The sequence below is a fragment of the Zonotrichia albicollis genome, chromosome 8 (assembly GCF_047830755.1).
Source record: "Zonotrichia albicollis isolate bZonAlb1 chromosome 8, bZonAlb1.hap1, whole genome shotgun sequence".
Lineage (NCBI taxonomy): Eukaryota > Metazoa > Chordata > Aves > Passeriformes > Passerellidae > Zonotrichia > Zonotrichia albicollis.
In genome coordinates this window covers 1,312,439-1,337,317 of record NC_133826.1, presented here as the reverse complement: position 1 = coordinate 1,337,317, position 24,879 = coordinate 1,312,439, and the positions used below count along the sequence as shown (strand labels likewise).

General features: G+C 50.0%; 1 protein-coding gene across 1 annotated transcript in view; it reads right to left on the bottom strand.

The window, feature by feature from the left end:
- Window positions 1–10,610, bottom strand: part of WLS (Wnt ligand secretion mediator) — a 29,410-nt gene extending 18,800 nt beyond the window's left edge. The window contains exon 1 of the mRNA XM_005496385.4: window positions 10,340–10,610. Coding sequence (XP_005496442.1) covers window positions 10,340–10,445 — 106 coding nt within the window. The 5' untranslated portion in view covers window positions 10,446–10,610. The remainder of the gene's footprint in view (window positions 1–10,339) is intronic.
- Window positions 10,611–24,879: the final 14,269 nt, after the last annotated feature.

Below are 24,879 nucleotides of genomic sequence, written 5' to 3'. Positions count from 1 at the left end.
GCCCCCAGCCCCGCACTGCTACACCCAGATGATTCAGCCGTGGCTCCCTTGTAATTTGGGCACAGCAGGACCATCCCAGCAGCTCTGGAGCCGTTTGGGATGGCAGCCAGGAGCCCTGTGGAGCACCTTGGCCAGCGTGCCACCTCGGCACAGGGTGACATGCACACGGCTTCCCACGGGCAGCCAGCAGTGACTCAACGCCAGGCAGGAGGAAGTTACTCAAAAGCCAAATGTTTATCAACTGCATTTTTTCCATTTTTTCACAGCACTGAGTTTCTTCCAGCTCCAGAGGCACAGGGATGCTGGGATAAGGGTGGGCTCCAGGTGGGTTAATGGTTGGACTCGCTGACCTTAGAGGGCTTTTCCCACTGAAAGGATTCAGGAGTACTCCCAGATGGATCCCAGCTCCTGGGATGAACTGCTGCATTCCAAATCCTTGCTTTATGCAGGAATCACACAACACTCAGACAACCCCAAAACCAAACAAGTTAATGATATCAGAATCAGGACATATCCTGAACTGCAACTCACAAGGATCATTGATCCAGCCCCTGCCCCTGCACACACCCCAAATCCCACACTGAGCATCCCTGGCAGAGCTATCCAAACCCCCCTGGAGCTGCTCTGGCATCCTCAGGGCCGTGCCCATTCCCTGGGGGTCTGGGCAATGCCAGCACCCTCTGGGGAAGAACTTTTCACAATATCCACCCTAAATACTGCATCAAGAAACAGCAAAGTAGAATAAAACAAAGCACCCCACAAACAAACACAAATGAAGCTGCAAGCCCAGGGTTACAGAACTCTCATGACGTGCCCACAGTGCATAAAACACTGCAATAAATGCTGATTCCTCTGCCGTGCCTCCATGCAGAGCCCAGGAACCACAGCTAGAGCTGCAGCTGGAAGGGAGTATCAGGAATATTGCTGTGAAGCAAGCCAGGCATTTCAGCTGAGATCTCTGAGCTCTTTAACTCTGACACATTCTGGGTGATTTCGAAGGCATTTCTGAATTAAGAGACAGCGTTCCCTCTACAGAGAAGCCGAACGTTTCTTGCTTTGATGCAACTCATTATAGCCATAAATACATGTTTTCATCACTGCCTGATTATGATTTTAAACACTTGGCACGCTCCCTGCAGCCTCCCCTCTGCCAAAGTTACAGCTTTGAGGAGCATGAGACAATTACTATACATATTCCTCGTCGGGAATCGCGCACCAAACAAACGCCAGCACTTGGCTTCCATTACTGATCTGGCTCCTGGCCCACTCAATCCAAGTGAGCGTTGAACCAAGTGGAAAAAAAATGCTTTGTGGAGCTGCAGCCAACCCAGCCAAGAGCATTACAAAGTGCTATGCAAAACAAAGCTCTCACCCAGGGATTTGGGCTGTGCTGCGGTGCCAAGGGCTGCCCCAGCCCCTCTGCCCCCAGCCCGGGGCTGCAGCAGCCCCACGGATCCAGGATCTCTGTAAATAATGGAGTGATTGAGCAGCTCTGTGTGCACAGCACGGTGCAGCAGCCTGGTGCTGCTGGCTGCCATGAGAGCACAGGTCCCACTTGGAGCAGGAGGGGAGCAGAGCTCCCAGGGGAGGCTGGGCAGGAGCAGGGCAGTGCAGCTCTCTGGGAGCCAGCCGTGGGGCACAGAGCCCTCGTGCCAGGGGGCACCAGCAGTGCCAAGTGCCAAAAGCCACGGGCAGGAGGTGCTGGAGATGCCAGCACTGCCACAGCATCACAGAGTCACAGAGACCTTAAAGTTTGTCTCATTCCAAAGCCCTGCCATGGCAGGGACACCTCCCACTGTCCCAGGTGCTCCCACCCCAGTGTCCAGCCTGGCCTGCCCACCCTCACAAGGAACAATTCCTTCCCTACATCTATTTATCTAAATTTCCCCTAGACTTCTGCCTCTGCATCTCCTCCAGCTGGGCCTGCAAAGGTGCCCAGCTCACTGCAGAAATCCCACATTGCAGGGGCAGAGCAGATCCTGCTGCTCCCTGTGATGGTTTTAGCCAGCAAACACTTGGAGAGCTGGACACCTTCACCAGTGTGGCCACCACTGCCCAGGGAGGGCTTCCCATGGACTGCCAGGGCCACCTCAGCCGTGTCCCACTGACTGAAACAATCCTGCACAGAATTTCATCCTTCCCATTCACCAGGAGGTCAGGGCAGGGTGCTCAGGGCCTGATCCCACCAGGACAGCAGAACACAAGGTCCAAGGGGTTTCCCTCAAGAGCTAGTCCTCAAAGAAAGAAAACTACACTGCTTCTCTGGATTTAGACTTAAATCTGGGTAAAAAAAAAATACTGAGACAAGTGAGTTCAATTTTTTAGCATTTTTGGGGGTGTATATTACATACACCTAGGCTTGGGTAGGAGCCACCATCACTCAGTATTTTAATTTCAATAAATTCAGCAGATCTTCAAAAAGCTCCTGTGATGGAGCCTCAAACAGCTCCTTTGTCCTGCCCTCAGGCTCCAGGATTCCCACTCCCTCTGAGCTCACCTTGGCCATCACACCCTGCACCTTCTCATCCCAGCACTGCCATTAACCACCGACCCTTGCTCCAGCACCATAAACAAGCCCTTTGCAAACTCTCAATTGCATTGTGTCCACACTGATTAAAGGCTGAATCCCCCTGACCTCGGGGGGATTTAACTTCTCCCGGCACCGGGAGCATTCTGCTTTTCTACTCAATTACCCCCTCCGGAGCCAGCCAGCACTTCCCAGCGAGCACACACAAAGGGCTTCTGCTTCATTACCCTAAGCGACTGCAGGGTAGGAATAAACAAGCTAATTTATCATGGACAGACCCAGCTTTTCCAACTGCAACAGCCACAGCCCGGATAACACCATGCATGCACTCAGGATTATAAATACGTGTTTATTGCAGCGTGATTTTTTTCTGCCTCCCTCTTTCCTGACCTCGATAGCACCAGTTTAATAAATCTGAATGACACAGAGACTTTTAATTACTACTTCCTTGATAGTTCTTATTTCACAGAGCTTTTTGGAACATCGCAGCAGCTTTTATATGCAGAATAATTGTATATTTAAATAACTCCACTGCCTACTGGAAGCCCACTCCCCTTGGGAAAGGTTTTTTCTTCTTATATTTGAGTTCAAGCTTTATCCAAACTAAAATGCTTTAAAGCCCCAGGGCACCAATTCCATCCTGACTTACAGTGGGAGTTTCCAGATATCCTGTTGCAGCTGAACACCCACATTTCTGTTGTTTCAGAGGCATTTTATCAGTACTACAGGGTTCTGTCCTTTTTTTTTTCAGACCACGAAAATGAACCTGTGCAAAGCATCAAAGCCAAGTTTGCTGGATCAGAACAGAAAGGATCTCTGGAACAGGGACAGGCTGGGAGCAGCCTGGGACAGTGGAAGTGTCCCTGCCATGGCAGGGGTGGGATAAAAATGGGATTGAAGGTCCATCCAACCCAAACCACCCTGGGATTCTGTGACTCTACAATCCAGTCACATATTGCTGGGTACTCTCATGTCCCAGGGGTTGTGTTTTTCCTCAAGGTTTGTTCTCCAGTGCTCCTTTTGCAGCCTTGCTACCAGCAAAGCCTCTTCAGAGCAGCACAACCTGAAGGTTTTTCCCAATAAATCGGTTCCCAAGGAGCTGCAGGAGCATCCCTGCCCACAGCCCTTAGAACTGAGGGAGCAGGGGATTCCCAGCTCCCTGATAAACAGCCAAAGGGCTCCTGGGGAACAGAGATAAGGAATTATTCCCTCAGCCCCAGGCAAGTCACACAGCAGGGAAATCTCACCAGGCACAACTTGCAGGGAGAACTGAATGAATGATCTGCATGATTCACATCCATATTCAACAGCAGCAACGAATACAAATGAGGTGAGCATGAGTAGAGCTCCCTAAATGCAGAAATGGATATTCAAACATATTTAAAAGAAGAAAGAGAAAAAAAAAAGGTAAGACTGATTTACTAATTGCCACAGAGAGCCTGATCTTCCTCCAAGTCAGTTTTCCAGTGGGATGAGATGCATTTCCTGCAACTCCCAGCCAAGGTATGAAATCCTGCACTCAGAATTCCTGTTCCCCAAGGAGCAGGAAGAGCTGTTGTTATTGAGCTGTCGTTATTGAGCTTTTCTCCTGAGCCTGGCACTCCCCCAGATAAGATAGCTTGGAAGCTGCCCGTGCTCAGATATGTGAGGAATTCCATCTTCATGTGAATGGGCCGGGCCCTTCCCCGCTGGACACCTTGAGCCTTCAAAGGCTTTCCCAGGCTATCAGGGACTTCAAAGGCCACCAGGGTTATTTACCAAGGAAAAGGCTTCCTGTGTGGAGCTTTTCCCTCTCAAAGGGCAGGGAGGCAGCAGCAGCACTGCTTGGGAAGTGCTCGGGTCACTTTAAACCAACAGAGGGGGAGCAGCAGCAGGACCGACCCGAGCTCTCCCAGGTTTGGGTTTGGAAGTGATGCAGCTGTGAAATGAGAAAACCCAGCAGCTCCGAGGATTCCCAGCTCCTGAGGCCCCAGCACTGCCATTCCTGCCTGGGAACTCTCCATTTCTGGCACTTTTGCCCATTCAGCTACAGTTACAGCTCCTCAAAAGAAGAATTGAGCAGACCTAACTAAACAGACATGACCTTTCGTGTCTGCTTTCTCCTGGCTCCCAGCGCCTCTGCCAAGGCTGCAGCACTGCAGGAATGTGTCTATACACAGGATCCATTGGCATTCATGGCCACGGAGCACCGACCAGCTCCTGGAGAGGCCCTGCATGAAAGGAAGTCAGGCACACAAAAATGTTCTTTATCCCCAGCCTGAAACACTCTTTCCTATCCATACCTTGGAAATCCGAGCGCTTTCCTTGTCAAAAGATCAGCTCAGCCCGAGGAAGGTAATGAAATCCCAGGAAAGAAAATGAAATCCTGGAAACAGGGGGCTCAGGAGCCAAATCAGACATTTAGATAATGAGCTGGGATTGTGGAGAGCTGCTCAGCCATGGCCACACATGACTCATTATCTCTCCGGGCCAGACACACAAGGAAGTTTGAGCTCCTCCAGTCACAACAATTCTGTTTTTTCCAGCCTAAGCCAGGGAAGGGAGCAGTGAACCTGCACCTCCTTAATCCATCCCCTCAGCCCAGAGGACTCATGTGCTAAATAAATCCCTCCACTTTTCCAATCAGTTAAATTTGTACAGCGTACGGGTGGGCACTGGGCTGGCAGCACCTCCTGGGTGTGAGCCTGCTCTGGCTTTGCCTGGACCACAGAGAGTTCTGCATCCCCTGTGCGTGTCTGAACCAAGGAGCTGAGATTTGGGACAAGGCACCCTTGGAATCATGGAGGTTCAGGTTGGAAGGCACCTTTAAAGTAACTCATATAAAATAAAATAATTCATTAAAAATTCCCTTTCAAAAAGTTTTCAAAGCTGCACAGAGATCTGGGTTGTTTTTTTCCTTTATGTATATAGAAAATAACTTTATATATATATATAAATTCCAAGATGAAAAGGCAACTAGAAACGGACATCAACAGCTTCCTACAGAAAAAGATAATTTGTAATCAAAAGCTTTGTTTTCCAAACAACCAAGAGGCATCAAACCCACATAAATCCAGTCAGATTCTGCACACACAGCTTCCACCCTGGCAGCTGCCAGGAGGACACTGGTGTGTCCCAGCTCAGCTTTGGCCTGCAGCAGTTGTGATCTCCACTAGAACATCCCAGCCACAATTCCCAGCAGCAGCACAGCCAGGTGGAACCTGCAGCTGGTCCAGCTGTGGAATCATGGAATTGTTTAGGTTGGAAAAGCCCTTTTAGGCCAGGAATTGAACTGTTCCCAGCACTGCCCCATGTCCCCAAGTGCCACATCCACAGGGATGTTAAACTCCTCCAGGGATGGGCATTCAGCACTGTCCTGGGCAGCTGTGCCAGGGCTGGAGAACTTTTCCATGAAGGAATATTCCCAAAATCCACCCTGAGCTCCCCTGGCCCAGCCTGGGGCCGTTCCCTCTGCTCCTGTCCCTGTTCCCTGGAGCAGATCCCAAACCCCTCCTGGCAGGAGCTGTGCAGAGCCACAGGGCCCCTGAGCCTCCTTTGCTCCAGGCTGAGCCCCTGCCCGGCTCCTCAGGGATTCTGCAGCCCCTTTCCAGCTCCCTCAGGGATTCTCCAGCCCCTGCCCGGCTCCCTCAGGGATTCTGCAGCCCCTGCCCGGCTCCCTCAGGGATTCTGCAGGCCCTGCCCAGCTCCCTCAGGGATTCTGCAGCCCCTGCCCAGCTCCTCAGGGATTCTGCAGCCCCTGCCCGGCTCCCTCAGGGATTCTGCAGCCCCTGCCCAGCTCCCTCAGGGATTCTGCAGCCCCTGCCCAGCTCCTCAGGGATTCTGCAGCCCCTGCCCGGCTCCTCAGGGATTCTGCAGGCCCTGCCCAGCTCCTCAGGGATTCTGCAGCCCCTGCCCAGCTCCCTCAGGGATTCTGCAGCCCCTGCCCGGCTCCCTCAGCCTTTCCTGGTTCCCCAGACCCTCCCCTGCCCTGGACACACTGCAGCCCCTTGGAGTCTCTTGTGCATAGGGAGCCAGCACTGCCCCGGCACTGGAGGTGCAAGGTTGGTGCTCATGCCCTGCCCAGGGCTGTCCCAAGCCTGGTGGCATCCCAGGACAGCCACTCTGGATCCAGGGAAGGCAGAGCAGGCAGGGGCTCCTGGGAACGCCGGCGTGCCTGTAAATTATCATCAGCCCCAGTGCTCACAAACGATAACAGAAACCATTCCTGGTGATCCCAGTCTCCTGTAATCCACACGTGCCATCATTTACAGCAGGATAGTGGAGACAAGGCTGCATTAGGATTCATTTTGTGGATCATGTTCTATCTCCCACTGCTGCATCCCAACTGAACACATCACACACAGCCCAGAAGCGTGACCTTTAAACAAGATGTTCTCCACGAGGGGAGCAGACACCAGGAATCCTGTGGGGCTTCAAGTAGTGACAGCCCCACGTTCTGGAGCCAACAGTTCATTAAAAGCACAGCAGAGAAACAGCCCAATACAATTCTTTTTTGGGGGTGTTTGCTCCCTTTCAAGCTTTGCAAAACTCCCACCACACACGGGGACTCCACCACTGCCCTGGAGAGCCTGCAGCAGGGCTGGACAACCTTTCCCATTAGGAAATTTTCCCAAATATCCAACCTAAAGCTCCCTGGCACAGCCTGAGGCTGTTTCCCCTCATCCTGCCCCTTGTTCCCTGGGAGCAGGGCCTGACCCCACCTGGCTGCATGCTCCTGTCAGGAGTTGTTGGCACAGGAGCTTCCTCCTGCCTCAGGAATTTCTCCCTCCGTGTGCATCTCGTGCTATGCCAACAGACAGCTCTGAGCAAATCCCACCTGAGAGCTGATAAGGTTCCTGCTGCTAAATAAAAGAGCTGTAGGAAATGTGGAAGCTGCATTAAAACTCTGGCATCACACACTGACTGCCCAAAACAGAGCTGGGAACCAGCAGTGGCAGAAGCCCCCTGATGTGAGGAAAACCAGCTTTGTGGCGGCTGTATCAGTACCAACGTGCTGCATCTGGGTATTTTGGACTGGCACGAGGGATCTGTTAAAATAGAGCACTTAGTCATTGTTTTGAAACATGACCTAAGTGCCTGTGAGGGGAAAGGCTGGCTGGGCTGAGCAGCCCTGTCCCACTCGAGTACGTATTTTGGGTTGTCTAGACCTGGGCACACCAAAATAACCGGATTTTGGTGTCTGTTGGGTGCGCTGCATCCAACCAGAGCGGGGCCACCGTGTCAGTGCCACCTCTGCTCCCAGCCCACCTGGTGGCTCCCCTGTGGGGTGGCACTGGCAGCTCTGCTGGCACCGCTCTGATCCCTTTGGATGGCCGGCCACCGACCCGCTGCTCAGTGTGAGGAGGCTCCTTGTGGGAAACACCACACCTTGGGGATCTCTAAAGGGATCAGGCCCGAGCCCTGGAGCAGTTTCCAGGGATACAGAGAGCCCAGAACAGGGCAGGCTCCTGGGAAGAGCTGCTCAGCCTCCCAGGCCGTGTGCCACCCTGCCAGGCGTTGGGGACCACACCTAGGTTACACATGGAACTTGGTGTTTCACAAGCACCAGACATCCCTGGGTTTGCAGCTCCCAGGAGGGCTGGCTGGGAGCTGCTGGCTCAGGGATGAGCCTCTGAGCTCCTTAAATGCACCAGAAGGGGTAAGTGCTGCAGAGGAAAGAACAGTTTGGATGATTGGTCAGAGCAGTTTGGTTTGAGGGAATCCAGGAATTAAAGAACTTTGGGGGCAGCACCCTCTAGGACCTGACCACAGAGAGAAGCTGCATTTACCCCAGCAGGATGGAGTGACTGAACTCAGCCCTAAGTCCCTGTCCCTGCTGGCCCCAGCCCATCCACCCTGTCCAGGCAGCTTCCAGCCCCACCTGAGGGACCCATCCTGCATGGGAGGGCACAAGGTGGATGCCCAGCAGCAGCACCAGCCAATAAAGCAGGGCACAAACCAGCTGGAAAACTGAACTAACATAATTTGAATTCTTTAATCTCTGAATCCCTTCAAAACTGAGCAGAAACACTTGTCTTTTCCCTGTAAAGCCAGCCATAAACATCTGTTTGTTACATCTGTCCCCAGATGCCAGCACAAACAAGGCTTTCTGTGCCACACCAGCCTTTGGAAATACCAACTACTTCAATTTAGCAGCGAGAAACTGCTAGAAAAAACCCTTTAAGATGAAGTCTGGCGTCTCTGCAGAGCACAGGCCAAGACATTTTATCTCAGGAATCAGCAGTGGGTTCAGTAGCCTGCTCTTGAACCAGCTCTTAAAGAGGAAAAAAAAAGGAAGGAAAAAAGCTAATCCTGATAAACTCCATGTGGTTTCAGGCCTGCAAGAGCAGGAGAAATGAGTTTTAGTCAATATGTGCCAGTGACTCCCTTGTGTTGGAGGTGAGGAAGAAAGAGAATGAGGGAAACTGAAGTTTTCCAAAGTTATATTTAGTGGAATGTCACGGTTATTAGAGGCTGATAATTCAAGGCCAGGAAGGCAAAGCACAGTCTGCTCCTGAGGAACGGCCGGAGCCATTCCCTCGATCCCTCTCAAACAGGGAACAGCCCGGCTCCATTCTCCCAACAAGCGCAACAAAGCTTCGGAGTGAATTTGAGCCCGATTCTCCCTGAAACCCGCAGGGATCCTGCCCGGGGGATGCCCCGCAGGGCCGGACAGCCCTGCCCGCACACAAAGGCCACATTCCCACCCTGGAAATGGCCAAAGAGCCACATCCATGCGCCCATCATTGCAAGGAGCCAGCGCACAACTCAGCTGCTTTCTAGTAAAAAAAAAAAAAAATTAAAAAACTCCCAGGACTGCCCCAAACTCGCTCTCCTCCATCTTCCTCCTTCCATCCCCCAGGGAAAACTCTGCTCGCCGCAGGGCTGTGTCCCAGTTCCCATCTCCCTGCCTTTGGGGACGCTCCGGGATAAACAAACACAATCTGGGCTTCAGAGTGCCCGGTGCGGAGCTGGGGAGCCGGGGGTGAAACCCCTCCCCGGGCGGCCACGAGGGTTTTCCACGGGCAGGAACGAAGCCAGGCCGAGCCCCCGCGGGCTGGAGCTTCTCCTGGGAAGGGCCGGGGAACGGGGGAGGCTCCTGCAGCGGGAGAGGTGGAACGGAGGGGGCTCGGGATGGGACCCGTCCTGACCGAGGTCGGGAGATGGGAGGGAGGGGAGAGGAGGGGAGAAGAGGGGACCCCCTGGAACGGGATGGGGAGGGAGTGCGGGGATCCCCCGCAGAAACGAGCCCGGACAAAGCGCGAGTCCCAAAAAACCCCAGACCGGGACCCCCCCTCCCACCAGTCGTTCCCCTTTTTCTTTCCTTCCTTTTTTTTCCTCCCTAGATCTTTTATTAATATTTTTTTTGTTCTCATTCTGGCAAGGGAAAGGTTTCCTCTCGCGGCCGATTCGGAGGCCGAGGCACGGGGAGGTGCAACGCCAAGAAGGGAGGAAAAATCCTTTTAAAAAAATAAATTATTATTATTTTCTAAGCCAACTTTGAAACGCGAGGCTCCCTGCGCGTTCCGTCGCCATACTGAAGCTTTCCCACTTCCCTCTTTCTTTAAGTCCAGGCTGAAACCAGGCCAAAAAAAAAAAAAAAAAAAAAAAAAAGGAGAGAAACCAACACAAAAACTTTTCCTTGGCCGGCTCCCCCCGCAGCAGCCGCGGGACGGGCACAAAGGGCCCGGAGCCGGGATCGCTGGGCTACAAAAGCGGATAATGAGATCATGGGAGCGAGTCAGCGATACTGTAACCAGCACTAAACAAGCGGGCAGCGGCGGGAGGAGGAGGAGGAGGAGGAGGAGGAAGGCAGCGGCCCCCGGCACTCACCGATGAGCCCTCCCACCAGGAAGGCGATGACTTGGAGCACGAGCAGGATGCCCCCGACGATGCAGAGCTTGCGGGTGCTCATGTTCTCGATGATGGCCCCGGCCATGCTGGCGGGGCGGCGCGGGCCGGGCCGCGCGGGCCGGGGCGCTGCGGACGGAGCGGGGGCCGCGGGCGGGCAGCGGGCGGGCCCCGCTCGCCGCCCCAGCCGTGATTGTGCCGCTCCCGCCGCCCGCGGCCGCTTTAACCGGGCGGCCACACGTGACCGCCGCCCCTCCCTCCCCGCGCCCCGCCCGGGCCGCCACAGCGCCGGCAGCGGGGATGGGAGCGGCGCTGGCACCGGCACCGGCACCGGCACCGGCCCCGCCGTGCGCTCACCGCAGCCCGGCACCGGCCCGGGGAGCGGCCCGGCCCGCCCCGGCCGTGGACACCTTCCGCCGTGCCAGGCTGCTCCAACCCGGTCCTGGGCACTGCCAGGGATCCAGGGGCAGCCCCGGCTGCTCTGGGCACCTGTGCCAGGGCTGCCCACCCTCACAGCCAGAATTCCTTCCCAATATCCACCCAAATGTACCCACTTTCAGCTTCCAGCCATTCCCTGTGTGCTGTCCCTCCATCCCTGTCCCCAGTCCCTCCCCAGCTCTCCTGGAGCCCCTTTATGCCTTGCAAGGGGCTCTGAGCTCTCCCTGGAACCTTCTCCTCTCCAAGCCTGAACTCACCATCATGCTTTCCCCGCTGCTCTCCCGTCCCCATGGCTCTGGGCAATGCTTTGTCCTTCCCCCAGCCCTACTTTGATGCACCCCAGTTGCTCACCCTGAGCATTTTCCCAGTTCTGCTCCCTCCATCTCTCCCCATTTCCCAGAGGAGGATGCTGTGTACCCATCCCACCCTCTGGAAGCTGCTGGCCTCCTGCTCCTCCTGCTCTGAGCTCCGTGTGCTCACAGAGTCCTTTGCATGGCCCAAAACCAGCTCATCACCCCCTGCCATCACCTTTAGCAGCAGGACAAGGGGAAATGGATTTAAACTGAAGGGTGGGCAGATTTAGATCAGATATTAGGCAGACTTTTACACAGGGTGCCCAGAGCAGCTGTGGCTTCCCCTGGATCCCTGGCAGTGCCCAAGGCCAGGCTGGAGGGGGATTGGAGCACCCTGGGATGGTGGAAGTTGTCCCCCCATGGCAGGGGTGGCACTGGATGGGCTTTAAGATCGCTCCCAAATTCTAGTCCGGGATTCTATCTCTTGTTTTTGTTTACTGGATACCATGAGGATCTCTGTTCTGCTCCCTGTTGCACATGGAGTGATGGATGAAGAACATCATCCTGTATGACTGAAACTAGGCAGGGAGTTGCCAAAAACACTTGAGGACAAATAAACCATGAAAGGAGACAACTCTTAACAAAAATACAGACAGGAACAAAATGAAGGACAGGTCAAAGATGTAGAAGCACAAACCAACAATGAACTAAAGCAGAAAGTGTCAGGAAAAAAGTTGGGAAGGACTCCAACACTCCTTGACCATTCAGTATAGGAGCGGAATGGTTGTCCGTTCTTGGAGCTTTGTTGGTAGATGTTTAGGACTAATATAACTTGGGATAATACAGGTTGGGATATGGGCACCAGGAACAACTTTAGCTATTTTGTCACTGCAGGACACTTTAATCTTTAAGAATATTGTGAGTTTTGCCTTTCTGTAGTTCAGTCTTAGCTTTACTTTCACATTCCATACTTTAACACTTCACTGTTAAAAATAGCTCCTAATGGACGGGTCCTTGCAGCCATCATGATCCCACTCGGATCACTCACATGGATTTGCTTCCAAAAATCAAAGCCTCTAAGTGGCTTTGGGCCAGCACAATTAAAGACTTCAAATACCAAATAGTTCATACTGAAATTAAAAAAAGAAAAAAAATCCCGCATAGAACAATTGCTATTAAAAATGCTTCTTTTGAAATATCTAATAATAATTTTTGGGATGTCTGTCTGACACAGTGTTGATTCTGAGTGATGATTTTTGCTCTTTTCTCTGTTGGGAATGGAACAAGCCTTGGAATTGTGTTTGTTCCCTCATGGTCTGTAAGCACTGCTGAAGAGCAGAGCCAGACAAGTCCCAGCCACTCTTTGAGGTCCTGCTTATCCAAATGCAGGGACCTGTGACCAAGCAGAATCCTGGAATGGTTTGGGGTGGAATGGACCTTAATTCCACCCCTGCCATGGCAGGGACACCTCCCACTGTCCCAGGGTGCTCCAAGCCCTGTCCAGCCTGGCCTTGGGCATTCCAGGTATCCTGGGCAGCATCTCTGGAGCCACGAGTGTCACTAAATCCAATCTGCCTTGAATGACTCTACAAAAGTTACACGGTGCAATCCTCTGTTAAATGTCCCTTTTGTTCCAAGCCATTTATTTCTGGACAAGAATCTCAGAGGTAGAGCTCAAATCATTCCATCAGGAAAAAAGTCTGGACTGAAAAAAGTAAAATAACGAAACCACAGGAAACAATTCTTCACATTAATAAGGCACTTTCCATTTCCATGACCTTCCTACACCTTTAACACTGCAAAGTTTGGAGAAATTAATGACATGTGACTTTTGACACGTGTCCAAAGGGCATATGGAGCACATTCCACAGTGACCACACACAGACTGGCACCAGAGAGGAGCCAGCTGTGCTTTCCAGCTGCTCACAAATCAGAATTCCTGTCTCTGAAAGGATCTGGATCAATCATCTGGGAACTCATCCATTTGCCACTTCTGACACGATTTTCTCCTGCCTGCTTTAGGCTGTTTGGGAAGCTGAGCCTTTATAAGAGCTGTGCCAGAGTCAGCCCCAGGCAGGAGGAGGAGATTTCCACAGAGAACTCTTGGCAGCTTGGGCCTAAAGCCCAGATTTTCAAAGGGATTTTGCTGCCTGAAGGTGCAGTAAGTGCTCAGCAAGGTTTCCACACGCTCCTGAGTTTTGGGGCTGTGAGTTCTGGTTTCAGGGTGGGTATTAGTGTTGCCTGATGCAAGTTCTTGTTTGTTTTGTACACCTAAAACATTACAAAGATGCTCCAGTGTGCAGTTTAAAGATAATGAAAAGGGTTCAAAAGCCCTGCTTACTTCTCAGTATGGACTGCTCTGAAAGGTAAATTCTTAGTTCTGTTCTCTTGCAAATACTGATAACATGGAACATTTTCTCACTGGACAGGAAAGGAGTGGTTTTGTCATTTCCAGCACACAGATAGTGGGGCACATTTTCTGTTTGGAAAATGGACAAACCTTTTCCGTGGTTTGGAAAGATACTCACATGTGGCACACGTCAAAACGAGCATGGAGGGCTGAGTTTGGTGAGCTGGCAGAGATTTACACCTGGTAATGACCACAGCAGCTGGGAGTAGGAAGAAAATCCCCAGGTCTGCATGTTCCAGCTGAAGCAGCCCTGCTCCAGAGTGTCAATACTTGCAGAGGTTTCCAAGGCAAACATTCATCACAGATTAGGAGGCAGGAAAGCTGAATTTTGCCACTGTTCCTACATCTGGGAACTCAGACATAATGTTTCACAGAATCCCAGATGAATTGAGGCTGGAAAACACCTCCAAGAGCACTGAGTGCCAGCTGTGACCACCAGAGTGGGTGGGTGACACTGCCCAGCTCAGGGACAGAGCCACTGTCTGCACTCAGCTGTCCTGGGCTCCCTCAGCAAGGAACTGGGCAAGAAAACCACAATTCTTGGGTTCCTGGAGTCATTTGCATCTGACAAACATGGGGAGAACAGTCCAGACACCTCTACTGATGGCTCTGCCCCAATATCCTTTCAGGTGACAAAACTTTCCTCACACTGGGTGAAGCTTCAGTGGAATCCCAGAATGGTTTAGGATGGAAAATCTCTGAGACCATCGAGTGCAGCTGTTCCCCCAGAACTGCCCCATGTGCCAAAATGCCACATCCACAAACGGAATCAAGGCTTCCCTCAGGCTGTAAGACAGAGCTGAGCTGTTGATTTGACAGAGCACATTTCAGCCTGTCACACTGACAGTGCAGACTTGTGAGATCCTGAAGGAGGGGGCCAATAACAGCACATTAAAATAATTTATTGAGGACTGTTTGAACTGGATTTTTCAGTGTTATTTATAGTCTTCATAATTACCATGTGGTTAAAAGGCTCAAGCCCTCCAAAGCTGTGGAAGTCTTTGATTTGGGTCTGCCAAAGTGTCTTTTTCAATTATCAGCAAACAGGCAGAGTTCCTGCCATGGGATATCTGACAAGTCTGGGGAGGATTCATCATCACTCTATCACTGAATTCCCAAGTTCTTCCATCCAAACCTCGTCCATAGCATAATGATCATCTGGCAGTAGGAGCAGCTCTGCTCAAATCCTTCAGTTTGATTGAGCAATCATCTGGAGGCCTGTAAGTTTTGTCTCATCAAAACCACTCCTAGCACTCCCCCCTCCACCCATCAGTGCCTCTCACCTCCACAAAATCCATTTATGAACAGCCAGGTCTCCCACAGGCCCCACAGGCAGGAACATGGGATATCAGGATGGCTTCAGGCCCCCCTCCAGGCTGGAATCTGCCTTTCCCTGCAGCGTGACCTCCTCAAAAGCGAGCAATGAAACTTGTACTGCTAACAGATATGGACATGTTAACATTTAAAAGGATGTCCAGCATCCTGTCTTAGCACAGCAAAAGTGAAATCTGAATTGCACAAACATTTATAGCAAAATCTCCATAGTTCCATCACTCCTATCCGTGTTCAGAATACAAAGACTGAATTCCATTTTAATAATTGGCAGAGATTTAACCAACTTCCTGTGCTGTCTTCAGATGATAAAGCTGACCAATATGAACCTCATTGTATTCTTCTGTGATGTTAAATAATGTGCATTTTGTAGGTGGCTATTTTGGAATTGGGAAGAAATGATCTGCAGTTCTCAATGTCTGCACTGTGTGTACAGAGTTATCAGTTCATGCAATCTCAACCTTTGGAAGTCTGCAGAAATTAGAAATTTCAAGTTCAACCAAAGCCACACATGCCCAAGTGCCACCTAAACCCAAACATGAAGCATGGATTAGGTTTTAGGATCTCCTAGAAAGAGAAATGTCTTTTGGAACAGTCAGAAAGGGCTATGGCCAAAACTATCCGGTAATAGTTACGAGCTGTAATTTGACATTTTAGATGCACATTGCTCTTGCCAAGCAATATCATATTTTGGCTCTCGAAGGAGAAAATAAAGAGAAGGATCTGTCCAGGATGAGTAATTTAGTACAATGTAATCAAGGCAAGCTGCCCCACAGACTGGGGGCTCCATTAAAATTAGCAAGTCAGGGCTTTTTCCCTCTTCAATAAAGGTGTGTGCATTAAACAGGAAAGAATTTAGAAAGAAAAATTGTTTTCTTATTAGACATTTTCCATCTGAGCCCAAGTGTGGGTTTGCACTGCAAGAGCAGCTGGTTGGAGGTGGGGTGGCTGAAGCAGTGACTGAGCTGTGCTCCTTGGAGCTCTCCATCCCTGGAGTCACATCCTGGGCAGGGAAGCTCCTGTTCCCCCAGCCAGCACAGGGCCTGGATTGGCAGCTTTCAGAGTGCAGGAGGCACAGGCACATCCCAGCCTCGAGGGGCATCCCTGGCAGCAGCAGAGCGCAGCGGGCACAGAGGAATCCCCTGTGATCAGGAGTGCCAGCTCCGTGTCCCTGGGCAGGGAAGCCCTTGGAAGTGGAGCAGTAAATTGCTGTCCCTGTGGCTGCTCCAGCAGCGTTGGGCTGCGCCACAAACACTGAGGGCTGAGCATTTGAGGGTCCTGCCATCCTCGTTTTACCCAGGTGTCCGGTTTTCGGCTGTTTGGATGGCCTGGAAAGGCCCGGGGTGGCCTTGGGGCAGCCGCGTATCAAAGGACGAGAAGAGGCTTCAGTTCTTCTTTCGGTTTTTATGTTTATTAATTGTTTATCTAAAAGATTTTCTCTCGGCCCGACAGAGCTCTGCTCAGCAGCCAGCCATGAGCACACTGTCCCCCCTCCGGGCGGTCACCTATCTTTATACCCATGGTTACGTGTACAATATTTATCATTTTTCCCCAATACCTTTCACCCTTATTGACCAGTGCACTTTCAGTAACGACCAATCCCAAAGTGCCCCATCACCACAGAAGATGGAGGAGAAGAAGAAGAAGAAGAAGGACAGGACACGCCCCAATTCCTCCATCTTACTTCTCTAAACCCCCCTGTACAGAAATCCTAAACCCTGTGTTTCACTCTCTAATTAACCAATCCCTTCACCATTCACCCCGGTGAAACCCTCCTGTCCTCATACAGGTGTCGTCTCCTGTGTAGGATCAAAGTCCAGCCACCAGACACTTCTGGAACATTCCAGGACTCCCGAGCCCCCCAAGGGTGCTCTCGGTGACACCTCAGTGCTGAGGGGCTGAGATCCCACCCCCAGGCTGAGGCAGCTGATGAGGCACAGGGAATACAAACACTTCAGGGGGGATAATCAGGGATTCCTGCTCTCAGCCAGCAGTCTGGGTGCTTGCAGAGCCCTCGGCCTCGCTGCTCCCTCTGCACTCAACTCCCAGCTCCCTATTTGGGGTCTTTGCAGCCCAAAAATTCCATGGGTTTTGTGCAGAGCCACCCATAAGATCACAGTCCCAGGTGGGGATTCAGCAGAGCTCAGGTTCTGTGAGCTCTCTGCTCTAACTGCAGAAGAAAACGACCCAGATGATTTTTATTATTGGCTTCTCTCTCATTCTGGGTTTTTAAAATTCGAATAATTTCCTTGGTTTGCTGTCAGTATTTCTTTAAAGGCAAAGCACTCAGGATAAGCACGTGTTGTAAACCCTGACACGAATTTTTTTGTGTTATTTAAATGCTCATTCAGCTTTCTCAGAACACAGACCTGCAAATCTCTTTGTTAAGCAGGACATTATTTTTAATAATTCTTATGGTATATTAAAAGTGCACCAATATAAGCAAAAGAAGATAAATGAAACAATACATTTCAATACTTAAATTCACTTGTACCACAATTGAGTATTTCCCAAATTATACCACATGCTGATGCAAATCACTGTAGTTTTTTTACAGTAAATCCAATTTCAGCTGGAAAAGCCTGATTTGCTGATCTTGTGTGTTGCTGTTATTTCAAATTTTTGTCCAAGTGTTTTTACCAGTTCAAGCAATGGAAAAAAAATGAGCTGAAAGGGTAAGAAAAGCAAACTCTGTTTCTTAACTCCAGCACTGCTCATGGTTTAAGGAAATGAATGAATTTCTAGAGACAACTCTGCTCTCACAACAGCCACAAATTGTGCCCATCTCACATCAAGGATTATATTTTCATATATTTTCAGGGGATCTGATTCTGTTATAGCAAGAAATGCTGGCTAAAAGAATAATGCAGAGTGTGGCACAGTCCAGCCACGTTTCCTGTGCAGGCAGAAGAGAAACCCAGAATCCCTGTCCTGGAATGCACCGAAACCTCTCAGCAGAGGTCCTGAAATATTCATGAACATTAAGAAAACAGCAAACTTTTGGGGAGTGTGCTATTTAGCTGGAACTTGCTATGTGCTGCCATGCTCTGAGCTCTAAAATTACCAAGGGAAGGCTTTTTGCAGAAAGTAAATGAAGTAACAGAGACTTGGGAATTTTATCTTCTGGCTGCCACAGACCACACAATGCTGAATAATTCAGCTCCTCAATTACTCATCCTAACTGGGAAGATTCTGATGTGTTTGCTGGTAGATCAGTGGGGAGCTCAGAATTTTAAGATGAGATTTACTAAGTGTGTAAATTCTTCTTAAATAGTAGAGGAAACACCAAACTGCCTTTTACCAGCTGGATTTACATTAAGTGAATGGCTAAATTTACATTCACCAGCTGATTTACATGAACTTCCCAGACTCCTCCTGTGTTTTTGTTCCTTTTGGAAAGTTCAGAGGCAAACAATTTTTGATGGAGGGAGGGGGGGAAAAAAGAAGGAAAAAGAGGAATAAGAATCTTCAGCTGCAGGTAGGGAACATACAACAGTGCAGAAACTTCTGTCACCACTTCCCAGCCTTTCCCTGCCTGGATGTGGGTCTGGGAATTGGATTCTGGGGCTTTGGATCTCTGGATTGGGTTCTGGGGTTCTGTGACTCTGGTGAGGCAAGTCAAGAACTCCCCCAGTGTGAATTAGTCATATTGAAGGGGGTTTAGGAGCATGGAAACAACAACTTCGCATGAAATGCTGGGAATAAGAGCCCTCTGATGAAATGTTTATGTGTTTCACAAAGACATAAATATTTGGAGAATAGCAAAGGCCGTGGCTTGGCCTGGGCAGGCTGGAAGCAGTTACCTGATGAGCTGGCACAGTTGCAAAGGCTTTTCCTTGGCAGCAGCCCTGGGCACAGGAGGGGTCCCTGCTCCGTGCTGGTGAGGCTGTTTGTGGTGCTGCAGGAGAGAGAGGGAGGGAAGAGGGATGGGGGAAATTGTTTCCAGGTGGAGCCTCAGACTGTGTCGCATTCCCAGGCTGGGTTGCTTCAGGCAGAACTCAGCACTTTGTCCTGTGTGCACACAGCACAGACTGAGCAGCAGTCTGGCTGGGAGAGCCTTTTTTGTGTTGGAAAGGGGATGTGGATCTTTGCTTTTCCAGCTGGATCCATTTCCCATCCGGTTCATCAAGAGGCTGTGTGAATTCCTGTGCAAGTGGGGGAATGGGATGAGGGATTCATCCCTGTCAGAAATACACAGGCAGTGCTGGCTCTTGGTGATTTTGGTGCTTCTGGCCTGGTTCACAGCACAGCTACAGCAGCCAGGCAGCTTTGCTTCCTCTCTGTGTACTTGGAGATAAAATGCAGGAGAAACTGCAGAAGGACAGGAGCACAACCTGTTCTGAGGCTGCAGGAAGCGTTTCCAGAGCAGGACTATTTCTGGCAACACTCTCCCAGCTATTGATCACAAGTCTGATGTTGTGAATAACACTCTGATCTGGAGTCTGTCTGCAACTGCTATTTTTGTAGGTGTAGGGACTTATTTTGGATGCAGATATTTTGAAAAACAGCCAAGCTTCCCACACTGTGCTTAATAAAATTATTTGAATATATAATAATGTCAAGTTGCAGCATCGTGTGGGATCATTTCTGAGAGCTTGTCACTGCCTCAGAAGGTTTGGCTGATTAGAACATTTAATGAGAGGTGTTTGGCAGAAGGCTGGGACAACATCATTAAAGTCCCTTCCAGCCCAAACCATTCCAGGAATACCAATTCCATGAATTTAGGATATGGGGATTTGTTTACATTTGAAAGTATATAATTCCAAAATTATATTTCATTGCTATTTTGCCATTCTGCAGCTTTGTTTTCAATCTCTCTTTGATTTGCAAGGCCAGTTCAAGACCACTTCAGCTCCAGTCTGTGCAGAACAAGCATTTACCACACAGCCCCTCGTGCCAGGATAACACAAGGTTGGGGATAAGCAGTTGGAAGAGGTAAAGGTGCTGTATTTTTACTGAAAAATGTCTCACAAAACAACCTGGGAGGAGGGAGGTAAAAAAATCAGGTGTGGGTGAGCTGAATGACATGGAGGAAGGGATTTTTAAATCAGCATTTCCACTGGAAAAATATTTTTTATGCATTTCTGCTGTATCTGTCGTGTCCTCAGGCTCACAAAATTTGGCTGGGAAGAGCTGAAAAGGCCTGTTTGTAGTCAGTAATTTTCATGCTTCTGTGATTCTCTGGGCTTATGTATCTTGTACATGCATATGTAAAAATCTCGTATTTCAGAGGTTTTTTTCTTATATTCCTACCAGTGAGGACTTGCTGGACACTAAGCAGGCATTGTTTAAACACTTCCCCTGCAGCTCCACTGGGATGCTTCAATCTGTCTTGCAAAAGAGAAAAAAGAGATTAATCATTCTTGTTTTGTGTTTTTATTCTGAATGCTTGATTCTGACAGTGAAAGCAATTTGTGGGCCTCAGCTGTGAGGCAGACTCTTTCCTCCTGTTGTTTGAGTCATACCCACCTTATTTTATCCAAGTTTTTCGAAATAACTCTCTGAAAGGTCAGTCTTAGTTTAGTAATTGGGATTTGGGGGGTTTGGTAGGAACACTCCAGTTCCAAATCATTAACCTGGACAAGTTATTCAAGGAAGGGGAAATCCCTCCCCCTTTTCTCTGGAGGCCAGAGTGAAGGTGACACTGTCTGCTCACCTGTTTGCCCCTCTGGAGAGGTGAGCAATGGGCAGAACGTGCCTGAATTCCTTCTGCACAGGGGAGCTGAGCTGGGGGAATAACTGACTGCAGATACAGACTGACAATAAATTAGCACACCCCCAAGAGTCTGGAAGGAACAGAGGAGGAGCAGTGAGTCATTCCTGAGTCATAGAGCCTCCCTGGATTTATCCTGGGATGAGGTACTGCACGCACCACTCCTTGATCTGGTCTGCCTCGAAAGGACAGCCCTGAAAATAATTGTGGAAAAATAAATGCTAGCAGCAATCATTCCTTGGCAGCAGCAGGCTTTATGATGTTTTGTAAGAGCCTCCCTGTATCAGGGCAGTGTTTTGATAAGAAATGGTGGAAAAGATGCAGAGCAGGTTGGTTTGGCTGCTCAGGCAGGGGCTGTCCCATCACCCTGGCAGCCCTTGGCAGGAGCTGTGGGGGCTCTTTGGGGAGGGTTTTTGTCTGGTTTTTGGCTGTTTGGATGGCCTGGAAAGGCCCGGGGTGGCCTTGGGGCAGCCCACGTATCAAAGGACGAGAAGAGGCTTCAGTTCTTCTTTCTGTTTTTATGTTTATTAATTGTTTATCTAAAAGATTTTCTCTCGGCCCGACAGAGCTCTGCTCAGCAGCCAGCCATGAGCACACTCCCTGCCCTCCGGGCGGTCACCTATCTTTATACCCAAAGTTACGTGTACAATATTTATCATTTTTCCCCAATACCATTTATTCTTATTGCCCAGTGCACTTTTAGTAATGACCAATCCCAAAGTGCCACCATCACCAAAGAAGATGGAGGAGAAGAAGAAGAAGAAGAAGGACAGGACACGCCCCAATTCCTCCATCTTACTTCTCTAAACCCCCCTGTACAGAAATCCTAAACCCTGTGTCTCACTCTCTAATTAACCAATCCCTTCACCATTCACCCCGGTGAAACCCTCCTGTCCTCATACAGGTGTCGTCTCCTGTGTAGGATCAAAGTGCAGCCACCAGACACTTCTGGAACATTCCAGGACTCCCGAGCCCCCCAAGGGTGGTCTCGGTGGCACCTCAGTGCTGAGGGGCTGAGATCCCACAGGTTTTGGGGATCACTCAGAAATGCCTGCTCTGTTCAACAGCCAACACTTACTGTGCTTTCCCCCTCCTCTTTGCTGTAAAGGTTGTGCCAGCTGGGAGCTTTTCCCTGCTCAGCACTGTTTGATGCCTGAGGGCCCGGGGATGTCCCAGCCTGGTGTGCTCAGCTCCCCTTCCTGAGGGCAGAGGGATGGAGGAGACCTCTGGCACAAACAAAGCACCCTGCAATAACAACCAGCTGCTTTGCACTGGGTGGGAGCCACCCCTGGGGAACACCAATGGTCCCAGGAGCTTTCCCAGCCCTGCAGATCTCACAGCAGGGATTTGTGCCCATCCTGAATTCCTTGTTCTGGGAGCAGAGCTATGTGGGAAGCCCTGCAGTCTCCTGTGCTGCAGTGTGCCCCGGTGTGGCTCTGCCTCCCCTCTGATATTCCAAGGATGGCACTCATTAGAGATTTTGGTGAGCTGATAAATTTTCCTGTCTGGCAAGCAGCTCTCAGCTGTGTTTTCTGCTTGGTTTGCCCAAGCAGAGCCAGCACATGATAAACTGCAGGAATGCAGGGAGGAGGAGGAACAGCTCCTCCCCCAGTAAGGATCTATCAGATCAGGTTGCTGCATCTCTGTAACTTCACCCTGAACCTCCCACCTTGTTCCAAATTTGAACAGGCAACAGGTTAATTAAAACTGAACAGCCTTTCAAACTCCCAGAGAGACCAGCAAGTTAAAACAAACCCAGAAACTCAGCTGGGGGTAGAAATGGACCAAGAGCTCCGATTTCTCCTTGGGCTTATTAGATCTCTTTCCTTGTGAAAGTTTTATGAATCTTGAGTGCATTTAATGGACTATCTTGGCAGGGATCTGCCTTAGTGACAGTTCTATTTTAAAGATGATGAATGTCCACTGTAAAAATTCATTTTCCTTCTTCCTTCTGACTGAGAGAGGTATTGATAAAACCCAGATGAAGCCTTCAGAACTAATTATCATAAGCTTTCAAACTCTTTGTAAATAAATAAATTTCCCTATTCCTATTACTTTTGCACACACCAAGTATGGCAAAACTCGAGAGATTTGGGTTAAAGATTAGTGCTGAGTTTAGGATTTAGTGACCTAACTGTGGTGGACACTGTGCTGAACCATTCAGTGGTGAACATACCTGGAGAGAAAAGCCAAATTCATTGGAAATGTCACTGCACAAGAAGGAGCCTTTATGTCTGTGACTTTGCTATCAGGTGGAGTCCGGGTTCATCAGCAATTCTTGCTTCTTGCTGCATGAGCAGCAGTTCTCATGGAACCATGGAGTGGTTTGGGTTGGAATTGACCTTAAAGCTCATCCAGTGCCAGCCCTGCCATGGCAGGGACACCTCCCACTGTCCCAGGGTGCTCCAGCCTGGCCTTGGGCACTGCCAGGGATCCAGGGCAGCCACAGCTTCCCTGGGCATCCTGTGCCAGGCTCGCAGTAAGAAAACAATCTAAAGAAAACAGAATTCCCCATGGTAATCTCCTTAAGATCAGGAAAAGAGCAACTCCCAAGTGGCAAGACAATGGGCTGTCAGTGAATTCTCCCAGCCCTGCTTTCTGTGATGCCGAGGCCCAGCATTCCAAAACATCTCCATTCTCATTTTGCCTCGGAGAATTCGATAACTCCAAAAATCACCCAAAAGCTGCAAGAGGGAGGTGCATTGACCTTAGATTTCTCCTGTGCCCAGCCTGGCAGAGGGAGCAGCACCTGAGGGACCCTCTGGGGCCAATCCATGTCCTGGAATGCCGGGAGCTGCCAGCCCTGCCCTCCCCTGGCCGGGTCCCAGCACCAGGCGCGCCCGGCACAGAAAGGGCAGGCAGGAATTCGCACATTCCCGCTCGGATTAGTGCCGCGGTCCCGCTGCGCCTCCATGGGCCGGCCTGCATTCGGAGCTCCGCTGGGGAGGGAGAGCTGCTCATTCCTCTGAGCTGCTGGGGAGAAGCGACACAGAGAGCAAAGGAGGGCGGGGGTACAGAGCCCCTCATGCCCTGGGTTTTGGCTTTTGTATTTTCACACTCTGTGCTGCTTTAGTGTGTGGGGCTGGGCTCACATCAGGGATGCTGAGCTCTGTGCACAGAGCAGGAGACAAAACAATTCCTGCTCCAGCTGGGCACCAAGGACAAATGACCCAAATCTCAGCCCAGAGCACAAACCCCGTGGGCTGCAGAGAGAAAAACAAGGATGGGACTGGATGGGCTAAAGCTGGGATGGGACAATGAACTGCAAGGTGCAAATGGAGCAGAACTGATCCCAGGGACAGAGCCCGTGCCCCTCGTGCATTTTGGGGCCATTTTGGTTCATCTTGGGTGCAGCCCTGGCTGGGCTCTGGTGCTGCCCAAGGTGGATCCATGGAGGAGATCCTTGGAATCAATCCCTGCTTTATTCTGGGACTCTGCTCCAGGGCAGCTGCACAAGGCATCACTCCTTCTCCCAGGTGGGCTCCAGAGGAACAGGGAAATTGCAGGCTCCAACTCCTCAGCAGCTGCCCCAAACCCTTCTCCCCAGCTCCCTCCTTTCCAGGCTGGACAATAATTAAATATCAAATTATAGCCCTCTTTTTAAAATGAGAGCAAATGTAGGAGTGGTGGGAAAGTTCTGGAGGTGTTAAACTTCCCAGAAACTGATCCCAGACTTTGAAAGTCTCTCAGGAATCTGATTGACCAGGTACCTCAGTACAGTGTGCAAACGTGCATGGAAATTCTTACTGTGATTATTCAAGGCCAGCTTGGACTTCCAGCCTGATCTATGGAAGGGTCCCTGCCCTTGGAACTGGATGAGCTTTAAGGTCCTTTCCCACCCAAACCATCCCAGGATTCTATTCCATGATTCTGGGAAGGTTTTCGTTCTGAAATCTAGTGTGGTGACTCTGAGAATATTTACATAACACATCCATAAGTATAAATGCAATAAACAGAGCAAACAGCAACTGGCATCTGGATTATTTGACCAATTATAAATATGAAGCACAATTCTGAATTTTGCACTGAAAAAATTCACAGCAGACACATTTTGATCCTACTGTGGCAAGGAAATAAGTGAAAATTATTCATTTTAAACATTGTTATAATTGAAATCTATGTGCAGACACTGTGTAATCCACCTGCAACTTGCAACATTTCCTCTTTTTTAACATATTGGTATTTGTAGATTCAGATTAAATAGATTTAATAATAGACTAAATAAATTTAGATTAAATAGATTTAAATTAAATAGATTTAGATTCAATAATATTTTCCACTATTTCTTTTACCTTTACGTTTCTCCTGAGTTCTGAAGAATCAAAAAGCTGCTGCA